The sequence below is a fragment of the Protopterus annectens genome, chromosome 15.part0 (genome assembly GCF_019279795.1).
Source record: "Protopterus annectens isolate FY-2018-M chromosome 15.part0, PAN1.0, whole genome shotgun sequence".
Classification (NCBI taxonomy): Eukaryota; Metazoa; Chordata; order Ceratodontiformes; family Protopteridae; genus Protopterus; species Protopterus annectens.
This window is the reverse complement of record NC_056749.1, coordinates 251302774-251317439: the sequence shown is the minus strand read 5'-3', so window position 1 is coordinate 251317439 and position 14666 is coordinate 251302774. Positions and strand designations below refer to the sequence as shown.

At 36.0% G+C, this 14666-nt stretch overlaps 1 protein-coding gene across 2 annotated transcripts in view; it reads left to right on the top strand.

Moving 5' to 3' along the window:
- Positions 1–14666, top strand: part of PTPRB (protein tyrosine phosphatase receptor type B) — a 796390-nt gene that overhangs the window by 354472 nt on the left and 427252 nt on the right. For both annotated transcript variants that reach the window (XM_044057004.1, XM_044057003.1), the window contains exon 3: positions 11540–11742. In XM_044057004.1, the coding sequence (XP_043912939.1) occupies positions 11540–11742 (203 nt within the window). The remainder of the gene's footprint in view (positions 1–11539; positions 11743–14666) is intronic.

Genomic DNA, 14666 nt, shown 5'->3' with positions numbered 1-14666 from the left:
CAAGCTCAGACAGAAGTGTGAAGCAAAACTGGAATGCAGACTTGGCCAAAAAGGATACTGAGTGCCTAAGGTGCTAAAGTATTTGTCTGCTAGATGGAATACTAACAATAACTGATTCAATATTCACAGAAGATTTTAAAAAGTTGCACAAGGAATTATATTCTGAGATCCCAGGAAATATAGATGATATAGACAAATGGCTGACTATTCCAGATAAAGCACTGCAAGCAGGTGACAGGGCCTTGTACAGGAAAGGTTACTGGAAGAAGAGATGGCTAAAACACTGCACTGTCCTGATAGCTTTCAAACAGAATTTTATAGACAGAGAGAGGAAAGTATAGTTAAAAGTTTAATGTGAGTGTATGAAAGTATTCTTCAGACTAAATGAAGCAAGAATATTAGTACTATCCAAGGGAAAGGGAGACCAACAGATATGGCAATATTTTCACCGATTTCATAAACTAACATACTAACATTTTGGCAAAAATATTTAACAATATGTTAAGTAAAATGTTACCAAAACTTATAAGAGCAGGGGACATTGTGCAAGGATGACCAATTTCAGATAATTAGCAAGCCCTAGCAAATTTATGGCCATTTATGCCAACACAAGTACAGATACTGGATAGAGGCTTTATGATATAAAAAAGACATCTGACTCCATAAACTGACCTTTATGAAAATGCAAGGGATATGCACCAACATTTTTGATGTAGAGACAGCTTTTGCTTACAAAAAAATCTGAATATGATGTATTAATCAGTGAAATCCCTTATAATAAGTTCTTTATAATACTAATAATGGAGTCACTGTTCTATAATGTCAGGAATTGACTGAAAAAGCTGAAAGACTAAGAATGGTTGTAGAGGGCTATATATTGATGAGACAATGCATTGATCAAACACCTAGCCTAGTACAGGGCATATTTTTGGACTTTAGATCCATACCTGATCTTTGATTCAATGACACTAAAACAGTATTGGTATATTTTGAGGAAGGTTATGGGAAAGGCAGATACATGGCAGATAAGAAAACACCTCTCAGTAATGGTAATGGTTGGAAGTAGGAAAAGATATATAGAATGATAGAAAGGAAAGTAACATCCTTTAAAAAAAAAACAGAATCCAAATCACACTGACAACAGTCTTACCCAAATTCAACACAGGGAAAATAGTGCCTATAAAACAATAACATTACCACATACACTATATGTGTTCAGAAACCTTCCCATTCCAAGGAATACCACTTACCACAAGAGGTGTACCACTAACAATTTAGTCTGGGTAATCAGGAAAGGTGCATTACCAAAACCAAGGCCTAAGCCTCAGTCGTGTATGATGATGGTGAATTGTCTCATCTTCACTCATAATGTTAGCATTCAGAGAATGTCAATTAGTAAGAAGGAATAAATATAGCAAAAAGCACGAGTGTAGCAAAAGTGAGGTCTAAAACAACGTCGTTTAATTTCCAGTTAGTGTGCACAAACGGATGAGCGCTTTCACAATAAATGCTTCTTCAGATCCTTCTAGTGAACACAAGAGTCGCTCTTTATATAATAGATCCAATTAACCAATTAGTAACTGCTCATCTATATTTAAACATATATATATAAAAAACAAATATCAGGCATATATAACCTGAATTAAATAAAAACTAAATACATCAATGAACATCTGTGAATTGTACTATATATATTAAATACATCAATGAACATCTATGAATTATACTATATATATTAAAATCATCAGAAATATCAAAATTCATTATAAACAGTGTATCAAAAGCAGCAAATATGTGTATAAAAAACCTAAATATAGAAAAATATACTTGACACTTCAGCAAACATCTATAAAAAGTACTGTATATTTTAACTTGCAGTATATATCACAATTCATTAAAAAGTATATGTATATAAAACAGTATATGTATATAAAACATGTCTATCACATGTATTATGAACTAAGTGTCTAAAAACGACATTCACATGTATTATGAACTAAGTGTCTAAAAACGACATTCCCAATCAACAATGTGAATGTATAAAAAAATATATAAAAAATATATATAAAAACTATATACATAAAAAACATCCAAACTATTTGATGTTCCTGCGCTGTTTTAACTTGGGTTTGATAGATGCTCTATCATTCAAACCATGACCCCTGTCTGCCTTTAGAGTAATGATCCAGTCAGTCTCCTTGGCTTCTGTGAAATTCATAATGTCACCACCCCTCTTATTAGCAGTTATATTCTCCAACACCCAAAACAAAAAAGTATGATCACCATCATTGGAAACACATGCCTGGCAAGGGCATTATGAGGGCTACCTTTCTTCATGTGGTAGATGTGTTCCCTCATTCTGTCCCGCAGTGGACAATTGGTTTTACCAACATAGAAGCAGGGACAGGCCTGACAAGTGGCTAAATACACCACATTGCATGTCATGCAATCAGCATCTATCCTGGTGGAAAAGGTAACATGTTCATCAGGATGAATGAACATTTCACTGCTATCTATAAATGAACAGAAATTACAGCGTCCACAGGGTTTGGTGTGTCCATTTACCTTCATGGTCTTGTCAAATCTGGGATAACATAATAATCGCTTTAAATTACTCTTATTCCTAAACAGAAAGCCAGGTGTCTCACCCACAATACATTTCAACTCATCATCGATAAGAAGAATATTCCAATGTCTGTTAATAATTTCCTTCAAGTGAGGTAAATCTGAGGTAAAATAGGTAGAAAATTTAACATGTTTGTGAGTCATGTGATTGCTAGTCACCTCATAATGGCTAGGTCCAAAATAAGGTGAACCTACAGTGGGACATAAAGTCTGTGCTTCCTCTATATATGAGGTAATCTCATCCTTCTTATAACCTCGAGCCAATAATCTATCCCTGAGGTTCTCAAGCTCAGAGTTAAAACCACTATTAGTGGGATTAAGTCGTGAAGCCCTAATGGCTTGCCCTTTCATAATATTCCTGAAAACAAAGGGTGGATGCATACTTGACCTTAATAACAGAGAATTACAATGGCAGGCTTTACGATGGACTCCTGTATTGACCAAATCACCTGTTAATTTCTCAATATATAAATCTAAGAAGTCTATCCTGTGTGTTGAATAATTCATGGTAAAAGTAAGAAATGTTGTTAAATTATTCATCATTACTAGCATAGATTCCAATTGTCCTAGTGTTCCATCCCACAAAACAAAAAGGTCATCAACAAATCTTCTGTAGAACACTACATGTCTACAGAATAGATCATGCCTGAATAAAATATGTTCTTCCCAATGGGCAAGAAACATACTGGCGTAGCTGTTGGCACAAGGTGTGCCCATAGCTACGCCGTCACGTTGTCTGTAGATCTGATCCTGGAACATGAAAAAATTATTCTCTAATACCAGTTCTAAGAAATGAACTATGAAGTCTATCAGTACTGCATTGTAGTCACTGTGTGCTTGTAAATATTGTAACACATAATCCAAACCTATATCATTAGGGATCACAGTAAACAGAGATTGGACATCAAAAGTGACAAAGATATAATTACAAGATGACCCTGAGTTGCCAATACATTCATATAAGTCAATCAAGAACTGCTTGGTGTCCTTTAACACTGTAACGTTGTCATTCAATACATGTCTCAGATGTTTTTCTACAAAAAACGATAAATGTTCTGTAACCCAGCCACGACCAGATACTATTGGTCTCATGGGTGGGTTATCAACATTTTTATGGATCTTAGGGAGCCCTTGTATAATTGGTATAACTGGTGCATGAATCATGAGGTACTCGTATAGCTCTTTATCTATTAATTTACTCCTAAATATGTCATAGAGTGTATTACTGATGTATCTGACAAGTGAATATACTTCGTCAATAAGAACAGGTTCATAAAACCTGTCCTGTAACATTATGGTCATGGCCTCTACATGGAATGACATGTCCATGATGACAACTTTACCACCTTTGTCAGCTGGCCTGATGATAATAGTGGGATCATTCTGTAATTTCTTGAGACACTGACGTTCATGAGAAGTTAAATTATCTCTCCATCTCTGTTTATTATTTCTCATATTTGTATTATAATAATTATATAGTTCATCTTCAGTTAGCCTAGAGAAGGCTTCAACTAGGGGATGATGTATAGGCACATAGTTACTCAGATTTTTAAAAACAAACTTCTTAGTTTGGGGATGCTCTTCTTGTGAATTATTATACATAAGTTTGAGCATTACATTCCTGCAAAATAACTTCAAATCTAAAATGGTGTCAGTTAGCTTACTCTGACTTTTAGGAATGAAACTTAAACCTCTGTTCAAGAGTCTAACATCATCACTCGTTAAGTTAACATGAGATAAATTATGTACTAGTTCTTGCTGCTCCACATTTTCTTTAAGGTCTGGTGCGGTATAAACTCTCCTGATAATTTCCTCTTCTGTCTCCCACGACTCATGGAACGTGGTCTGCGAGGACCCTTCTCCATACGCACCGGTAGGGGAAAAGTTAAATCCAGGCTCATGTGGTCATTAGAAACAGTCCCATTGACAGTTGTCTTACGTCTGACCACAACCTCTGACCCTCCCTTTGTAATGTTAGACCCATGTTTAATGACATGCACTTCGGGGTAAAGATTGTTGTCAGAGCAGACGCTGGGGTGGACAATATGAATGACATCAACAGAGTCATTACAGCTAACTGTAGTATTTTTGGTGGCAGGTAATGCCTCTTTGTCAGAACATCCAATACCACTATTAGTGTCTCTATCAATATTACCTCTGTCTGAGGTAACATTGTTCAAATCAATGTTCACACTTGCTGCATTAGATGTCTTATCAAACATAGAATTATCAGTATGGTTAAAGTGTATGTGCTCCCCATCCCTCTTAGAACCCACGACAATACGTGGGTCCCTACGAGCAGCTGGGGGAGGAATATTGGAATCTTGTCCTGGCCTGGGCCATAGGAACACATTGCCCAGCTTGAAATCATTAAGATCCCTGGTAGCCTTATGTCGTTTCTGTTGTAAAAGCTTTCTCTCATAAGCCAAGACACAGTCCAAAAGATTCTCAAACAGTGGTATAACCACTTTGTCAGGATAATCATTAAACAGAGTCTGTTGTTTATCCTTAATACACTCCATTAATTTTGTCTCCTCTGGTTGAAAAAAGTCAATTAACAGTTGCAAGTACTTGCGACTCACCTCAATATTAAGACGCTGCCATTGCGCAAGTAAATCAAGGTATTCCTTGCCCTGATTAGGCATAGTGAGCACCCTCAAGCCTCGTGGAATAATTTGCTGTTCAAGGCAAAATTCAAAGTGTATTCGCTGTGTTTGGAGTTTCATGAACTGAAGTGTCATTGTAATTCTCTGTTATTAAGGTCAAGTATGCATCCACCCTTTGTTTTCAGGAATATTATAAAAGGGCAAGCCATTAGGGCTTCATGACTTAATCCCACTAATAGTGGTTTTAACTCTGAGCTTGAGAACCTCAGGGATAGATTATTGGCTCGAGGTTATAAGAAGGATGAGATTACCTCATATATAGAGGAAGCACAGACCTTACGTCCCACTGTAGGTTCACCTTATTTTGGACCTAGCCATTATGAGGTGACTAGCAATCACATGACTCACAAACATGTTAAATATTCTACCTATTTTACCTCAGATTTACCTCACTTGAAGGAAATTATTAACAGACATTGGAATATTCTTCTTATCGATGATGAGTTGAAATGTATTGTGGGTGAGACACCTGGCTTTCTGTTTAGGAATAAGAGTAATTTAAAGCGATTATTATGTTATCCCAGATTTGACAGGACCATGAAGGTAAATGGACACACCAAACCCCGTGGACACTGTAATTTCTGTTCATTTATAGATAACAATGAAATGTTCATTCATCCTGATGAACATGTTACCTTTTCCACCAGGATAGATGCTGATTGCATGACATGCAATGTGGTGTATTCAGCCACTTGTCAGGCCTGTCCCTGCTTCTATGTTGGTAAAACCAATCGTCCACTGCGGGACAGAATGAGGGAACACATCTACCACATGAAGAAAGGTAGCCCTCATAATGCCCTTGCCAGGCATGTTGTTTCCAATGATGGTGATCATACTTTTTTGTTTCGGGTGTTGGAGAACATAACTGCTAATAAGAGGGGTGGTGACATTATGAATTTCACAGAAGCCAAGGCGACTGACTGGATCATTACTCTAAAGGCAGACAGGGGTCATGGTTTGAATGATAGAGCATCTATCAAACCCAAGTTAAAACAGCACAGGAACATCAAATAGTTTGGATGTTTTTTATGTATATATTTTTTATATATATTTTTTATATATTTTTTATACATTCACATTGTTGATTGGGAATGTCGTTTTTAGACACTTAGTTCATAAAATATGTGATAGACATGTTTTATATACATATACTATTTTATATACATATACTTTTTAATGAATTTTGATATATACTGCATGTTAAAATATACAGTACTTTTTATAGATGTTTGCTGAAGTGTCAAGTATATTTTTCTATATTTAGGTTTTTTATACACATATTTGCTGCTTTTGATACACTGTTTATAATGAATTTTGATATTTCTGATGATTTTAATATATATAGTATAATTCATAGATGTTCATTGATGTATTTAATATATATATAGTACAATTCACAGATGTTCATTGATGTATTTAGTTTTTATTTAATTCAGGATATATATGCCTGATATTTGTTTTTTATAAATATATATATGTTTAAATATAGATGAGCAGTTACTAATTGGTTAATTGGATCTATTATATAAAGAGCGACTCTTGTGTTCACTAGAAGGATCTGAAGAAGCATTTATTGTGAAAGCGCTCATCCGTTTGTGCACACTAACTGGAAATTAAACTACGTTGTTTTAGACCTCACTTTTGCTGCACTCATGCTTTTTGTTATACTTATTTAATCTACTCTTCATGGAGTGACAGCATTTACTTGTGGAACGATAGATTTTGTTCACTAATTAGTAAGAATGGGCAATGAAGAGAAAGAATAAAGAGAGAATATTTTAGTGGGGATACTAACATAAATGTACTTTCAGAATCTTGGAATCAGAAATGAAATATGGGACTAATCAAAAGGACATCCTCATATGGAAGGATTATAACCAGGATGGCATACTAGATATTTACTGACCTGACGCAAACCATTATTTTATTGGGAAGACTATCAAAAGGTTATGTATCTGTAGCTTGGAGCGTGTATCCTTCTTGGAATCTCACTGTCTCTGGAACTCATATCAGGCTTCAGAGTTCATGACATCATTAAGACTGCATTCATTTGCTTGTGGCAAAAGAGTAAATATTTTTCTGCATACGCTTCCTGTTTGGTCTCTCTCCTGCTTTTAAAAAGGTTAACTATGTCATTCATTTAGAATATCTAGAAAACTACTGTAGAGTAGTTTCCAGTAGAGACCTTGAATGGTCTACTTCCTGCCTTTCTGAGCACACTCCACAGAAGGATTAGGTGTTAATACATATTCTACAGAATGTCTAAGTTGCACAGGCCCCTGAAAGCTTTATACTTTGTCTTCTTTTATTTATCTTGTGTGTGCTGCAACTTGAAGGAGATGGTCACAGTAACACTAGTATATGGTTAATATTTCAGTTTACCTCTTCTCCCCTCAGTCTCATGAGGTTTACTCTAGAAATATTGAAAAGTGCTTTGCAACCATCCAATTGTGGATGATTTTCAGTCATCTCAGTTGCTGTGGCATTCCATGCCATCCGGAGGTCCTCTGCATTTCAGGTGCCTGCTCATAGTATCTTCTCTGTGGGAAATAAATTGGGATTGGCCTTGATGACCATCTGACATTTCAGGACTATGTGTCAACTATTGCCAAGCCATGCTGACACCATCTGAGGGATGTCACACATTAAACAAGTTTATTCTGTCAGAGAACTTAGCAATGGTATTGCTGTCCATGGAAATGTTGAGGCTGGTTTATTGCTATTTCCCCTACCTAGGACTGTCATATTGTGCATATAGAGTCCTTAAACGGGTCTCCAGATATGCTGATATCACTCATCCTGTGTTGCTTGTGTTGTTTGATTATTAGATATAGAATCAAATTAAATCCTAATGATAGCATTTAAAGCCCCACCCAGTTATGATCATTGCTATCTGAAGGAGCTCTTTGTATCCTACCAGCCATGTTGCAATCTCTGCTCAGCTAGCATTTTCAGGCTAAAGCTGGAGTCTCCTTCCATGTTCCTGGCCTTTGAACTTAACTACATTCTTAGCGTTGGAAGTGCACCATTGGGACTAGGTTGAGGAACTACCTAAAGGTTCATTACCTCTTTCACAAAGCACTTTGTGACACTTTTTAGACTTAACTGGACTTAGTCTCCATGTTCTGAAATTCTTATATACATTTCTGGAGATTGTTTGTTCTATATTTTAGTGTTTTTTGTATAATATTTTAACAAGTATAATCATGAACCAAGCAGACAATATTTCCTTGTAGAAACTCAAACAGCAAATTCAGAACAAAACTTTATTAAATCTATGTATGATGAGATTGTTATAAAAAGACAGAAAGGAGTTTATTACCCTTTACAGGGAGGTAGACAAGAAACATTGAAATGTAGATCTGATAGTAAGAAAGAATTTGATCGAGCATTTGTCAATACATTTAGTATTAACAGTGGTGCTATTAGTACAATCATTTACAAGAACTGTGATGTTTTTCGCTTCAGTGACGACATAGTGCACATGTTGGTGGAACATCCAAAGACTATCTCTAAGAAGGGGGTTGAATATTCTGGCTGTCATCTGATTTTGAACAAGTATACTCAGATCTCTCAGCTGTTCAGAATTTTGCTGAATACCCACATTTTTGCCTTGTACTTTTGGTCTGTACCTCATAGAATATGTGGTCATCTGGCAAATCATTGGGAAATGAAGTCAATAAATAATGACAGACATTTGAGTTTCAGACTTTGAATTCTTCAGAAAATGTATGTTATGGTAAAACCTGTTACTCTATTAACTTTCTAAGTTTATAGGAGCAATATTTAAAGTCTATCCCTGATTTTGGGCTTACGTACCCCATTATTTTTGACTTTTTCCAAAATTCTTGGATTAAGAGGTTGAGAAGGATAATATGCTTAGTTGATTTAGACACAGAACTATACAGTATCTCCAAAAAATAATAAAAGGAGAGTCAACAAGCTAAAAACAAAATAACTGTTTAATCAGTAAAAACAAAGTAACACTTTGAATGGTAAGTGCTTTCATGCCCGGAACGGTGCTTCATCAGAACTCAGTACAATCCATAAAATTCAATTCTCTAATATACGATCTCAATAACAGGCATACATAAATCAGCATTAATTGTTTAAACTATCAAACAAGAGGTCTGGCTTTCAGAGCTAGTTTTAAAGAGACAGTATCACTGAACCCATATCCCTTGTCTGCTTGTAATAAAATTATGCATCTCAATTCAATACCCTCAGTTCTATATTCAATATCTCCTAACCTCGAATCATTGAAAACTAACTGCAATACCATTGCCTTATCAACCTCTCTTCTTACGGATATTCTTAAGGGACAATGCATGTGACTGTCTAGAATGAATAATAGTGATGAAAATATTGATACAGCAGTCACCAAAAGACATAGAGAGTTTGTCCATAGAAGGTATTCAAGAAGGGAGGTTGGTAAAGTGATCAATGATATTTATGCTAGCAGAAACAACAGAGTAAAACCATATTTTTCTTCACACACTGAAGAGCAGCAGATGCCAGATAGCTTGCAGGGAGAGGGTTCTGTTGGTATTAAGACAGTGGGTTTGCCTCTGTCCTACTCTAATGATATTAATGTAGTGTGTGATATTATTAGAAAGAACTGGTCCATACTGACAGCTGATAATGATATCAGACATATTGTGGGTGACCAACCCAGGTTTGTCTTTAAAAATAGGAAATCCTTTAAGCACTTGTTATGCTACAAAGGCAGAGCTGCTCACAGCAATAGGTCAGAGTGCACTGGGAATTTTCCTTGCAGAGCTTGCACAGCTTGCACTCATTTAATCGATGAACACGCATTCACCCATCTGACTATGGGGAAATGCTACACTCCCCATCTATATGTTGACTGTTGTAGTTGGAATCTAGTTTATTTAGCAACTTGCATGTTGTGCCCATGCTTTTATGTAGGCAAGATGAACCAATCACTCAGAGAAAGAATCCATGAGCATATATCAGATATACAGAAGTCTGAGAGCACAAATGCTCTAGCTAAACATGCTAACATCTACAATCCAATACATTCTTTTAAATTTGTGGTATTGCAGTTAGTTTTTAATGAGTCAAGGTTAGGAAATATTGCGACTAGAACTGAGGGTATTGAATTGAGGTAGATAATTTTATTACAAGCAGATAAGGGATATGGCATCAATGATACTGTCTCATTAAAACCAGCTCTGAAAGCCAGAACACTTGTTTGATAGGTTGAACAACTAATGTTGATTAATGGTTGCCTGTTATTGAGATTGTTTATAAGGGAATTGAATTTTATGGATTGTACTGGAGTCTGATGAAGCACCGTTCAGGAGATGAAAGCACTTACAGTTTAAACTGTTACTTTGTTTTTACTGATTAAACAATTATTTGGCTTTTAGCTGTGCTGACTCTCCTTTTATTATTTTTGGAGCACAGAAATATAACCCATTAATTGAGCTGATTGCATTGTGATTATGTTTTCTTATGCCTAAGCATTGGCAACTGCCATGAACTTACCCAGCAGATCAGTCACCAACCTGGCATCTGCGACACAACTCTGGAAAGAGAAATCAATATCACATGCAGTCCCATTGAAGACAGCCAGGTCAGACAAGCAGCTACCTCTGTCTTTGCACAAGCTTTCACTTTGAACTATTTCCCTTATGTCTGTATGTTAATGCAATCAGGGAAACTAAAACGAATAAATGAAGCCAGGCAGCAGAAGATATACTGCAGAGACACAGAGCTGTATGAAGTCCTTGATGAAAAACTTCTCAACCATCATTCCTGGTATTAAATGTCTTCAGAATGGAGTCCTATGCCCCACTTTCAGCTGAAAAGTTTTGGTGGTAGTTCAGAAGAATTTTAAAAGATGTCATCGAACCTACAAAATAAAAAGCATGGGATTTCATCTGTGTCATTATTAAATAGCCATAGTCTAAGCAAATCATAGGTCTTACCTGAAAAAAAAGTTCAATATGCTCAGGGAGATCTGTATTGTCAATAAAATTACATGAACAAATATATGCTGCCACAAATATAGCTATCTGAAGTCTGCCCCGCATATTTGTTTTACAATGACATCACTATAGGTCAAATGCAAATGTACTGCTATGAATTTGTCACTTAACAAATGAAATATTAATAGCTGACTAACATTTTACTGTTCCAGATATTTGTTCTTTTTCATATTTGTGTGTGATATCTCAAAATAAAAGCTATATAGTTTTGATTATATTTTTAATTTATTCCAGATGCTACAAGCCCAAGTGATTTTAGAACTTCAGTGATGGCGACAACTTATGGAGATGTCACTAGCCACAATGTCACTGTTAACGTCACTGAATATTACACAGTATCCAACATAACAGAAGAAACAAGTCTGTATCCGACTATGACATCTGTCACAGAAACCCTAACAATTCGCACTTTATCAACATACACTCCAACAGAGAAGGTAAAAAACTTGGCATATAACTCAGGATACTGCTTAAAGAAATTCATGCATTCATTTTCTAATTACCTACTTTATTCAATTCATTACTGAGTGGAAGACAAAGAGTAAAACAACACAGAGAAATTAATCCTGGACAGGCAACTACTCTTTTGTAATTTGTGTAGGCATACGACACATGCACATACACACACACAGTCAGACTACGATGAAAAGCAGACCTATGTGCAGTTTGGAGGAGAGGATAGCCAGGTCATCAAGAATATACCTTTGGGAGAAGGGGAGGGAATGATCCATTAGGTGAAAATCTACATGAACACGAGAAAAGGACAAGTAGACTGTGCACATTATTCACATCAGCTGAGAGATCAACTTATTTATTTATTAATTTATTTATTTATTCATTTGTCTTTGTTTACTGGGAAAGTCCAACTGGGTAATACCCATTTTCAGCAGAGGCCTGGGAGGAAAAACTCCATTTACTTGCATTGCATTATACTAAATTCCAGTCAAACTTACATTTCTATTTACATTTATACACAAACAGTTGTTACATTTGTACATTTTAAGATTTTACATAGGTGGAAGTTACTAAAGAGAAAGCACATGGGCAACTTAGTGAATTGTACAGGTCGCAGTTATGTACAAAAATTGTTTTGTCATTTCAATAAGAGGTTGAGAATATTATGTTTAAGGAGAGTATTTCAATAGTACTGTACAGTGAAAAAGTTTTAACCATTTGATGAGCATGTAGAGGACCAGGATTTGTTAAGATGTTGTTTAAGAAGTGGTTTAATACTACTGAGATAGTCTGAGAGTTTTATTTGTGTGGGGATATTATTCCAGAGTTTAGCAACACATTGTGAGTAGAGCGAGTCTCCTGCAACATTATTTGACTTATTTGTAAGTAATAAGAATGTGTTACTAGAACAGAAGTCCCTTGCTGGCCAGTTGGGCAGTAATAGGTTTTGTAGTGCGGAGCATTTTTCTGGATGATGAATGACTGGATGATGGATGACTTTGTGAATATGTTAGACAGTTGTGCAGTTCAACCCAGTTTAATTGCTTCAAGCTAAGACAATGGTAAGTCCTGTGAGGGAGACTGGTAGCAAATTTAGCTGTTTTATTGTAGTAGAAGGTAAGTTTTTTTTTTTTAATATTGTTTATGTTTGTTAGGATAGGAGCAGTGCATAAGAGAGTCAGCAGTAAGAATGTATAGATACTGCTTGAGTTTTTCTTGCAATGTTTCTAAGGAATCCATTGATCTTATCAAGGGAACTTAGTTTCTGGTGTGTAGATTCTATGGCATACAGTATATGGTGGTCGTATTTGAGTTTGTCATCTATTATAACACCTAGAAGTTTACTGTGAGTTACAGTTTCAATGACAATATTATTAGCTGACTTTTTGGTAAAAGACTGCTTTTGATTTTAGCAACTTTTTGAGGTGTAAAGCATTAGTTTTCTTGGGGTTAAGTAAGAGGTTTGATTTTTTGAGCATGTTTCTATAGAGGAGAAGGATTTTTGGGTAACGTCTTAGAGCTTATTTATTGTTGAGGCTGCACATATTAATGTTGAGTCATTTGCATACTGAACTAAACTTGCATGGTGACTGGAGGTGTGGAGGTCATTAATAAATATATTAAATAGTAGAGGGCACAGGATAGAGCATTGAGGGACACCTGTGGTAACTAGTTGAAAGGATGAGTAGGGTTGTTGCCATTTAATGGCTTGTTGCCTTCCAGACAGGGAACTAAGGATCCAAAACAAGGAGTATTGTGAAAGTCCTATTGAGGAGAGTTGAATGAACAGTTGCAGGTGTGAGACAGTATCAAATGCCTTTGATTAGTCTAAGAACATGGTGGACATAAGCACACCATCATTTCTATGTTGGTTTATTATAGGAGCAGTAGTGATGCTGTGCTGGGGGCTAAAGCCATGTTGTGTTTCTGAGAACAGGTTATTTGAGGTTAGGTATTGCATTAGCTGCATATGGGTGCATTTCTCTAATATTTTAGAGAGGGAGAGAATTGCTATTGGTCTGTATTTATTAAACTCTGTAGATGTGCCACTTTTGCGCAGTAGTATGATACAGGATTTTTTTCCACAGTGATGGGAAGTATCTTTCTGCTATGGACCTATTAATCAGTAAGGACACAGGGAAGGCTATGATTTCTACTGCCATTTTTAGGTAGTCTGACAGTAATTGGTCTACAGTTACAGAAGCAGTTTTTAGTTTAAGGAGCGACTTCCTTATGGGTGAAGTAGGTACTGGACTAAAATTGAAGAGCTGTGGCTGGTTTTGATTGGACAAGGGTAGATTGAGGGGGGAAGATGTGTTAGTGTCTAAGAGAGATAATATTGATTGTATAAAGTAAGTATTAAACTGTGTGGTGATAGAGTCTGTAGTATTGTCTGTTTTTGGAGAGGGACTAGTGGTCTTGCCAGGATGGAGTAGTTTATTTAGTGTTGACCATAAAAGTCTGGGGTTGCTTATTTGTTTGACTTGTAGGTTGGTATATTATGTTCACTTATCCTGTTTGACGTGGAGTTTTGCAATGTTTCTAAGATGTCTAAATTGTTGGAGGGCATTTTGAGTTCTATTTTATAGTAGTTTTTCTAAGCTTTAGCCCTTTTTATCATGATTTTTTGTTTCCTTTGTCAGCCATGGTGCAGGGTTGGACTTTACTCTGTTATTACGTACTGGTACTAAAGATTTGGCAGAATACATTATTAAAGTGTTCTACAGCAGTATATAGCAGCATTGTTTCAAGTACACTCCAATTATTTCTTTTAGTGTTTCTCTAAGTTACACGAACAATGTAGGGGACTGATTTACTGATTTAATTCTGGGAATACAGGGAGCAAAGCTGTCTATGATCAGTATGAGGTGTGCCTGTGTCTACCCAAAAAAATATATATTTTTTT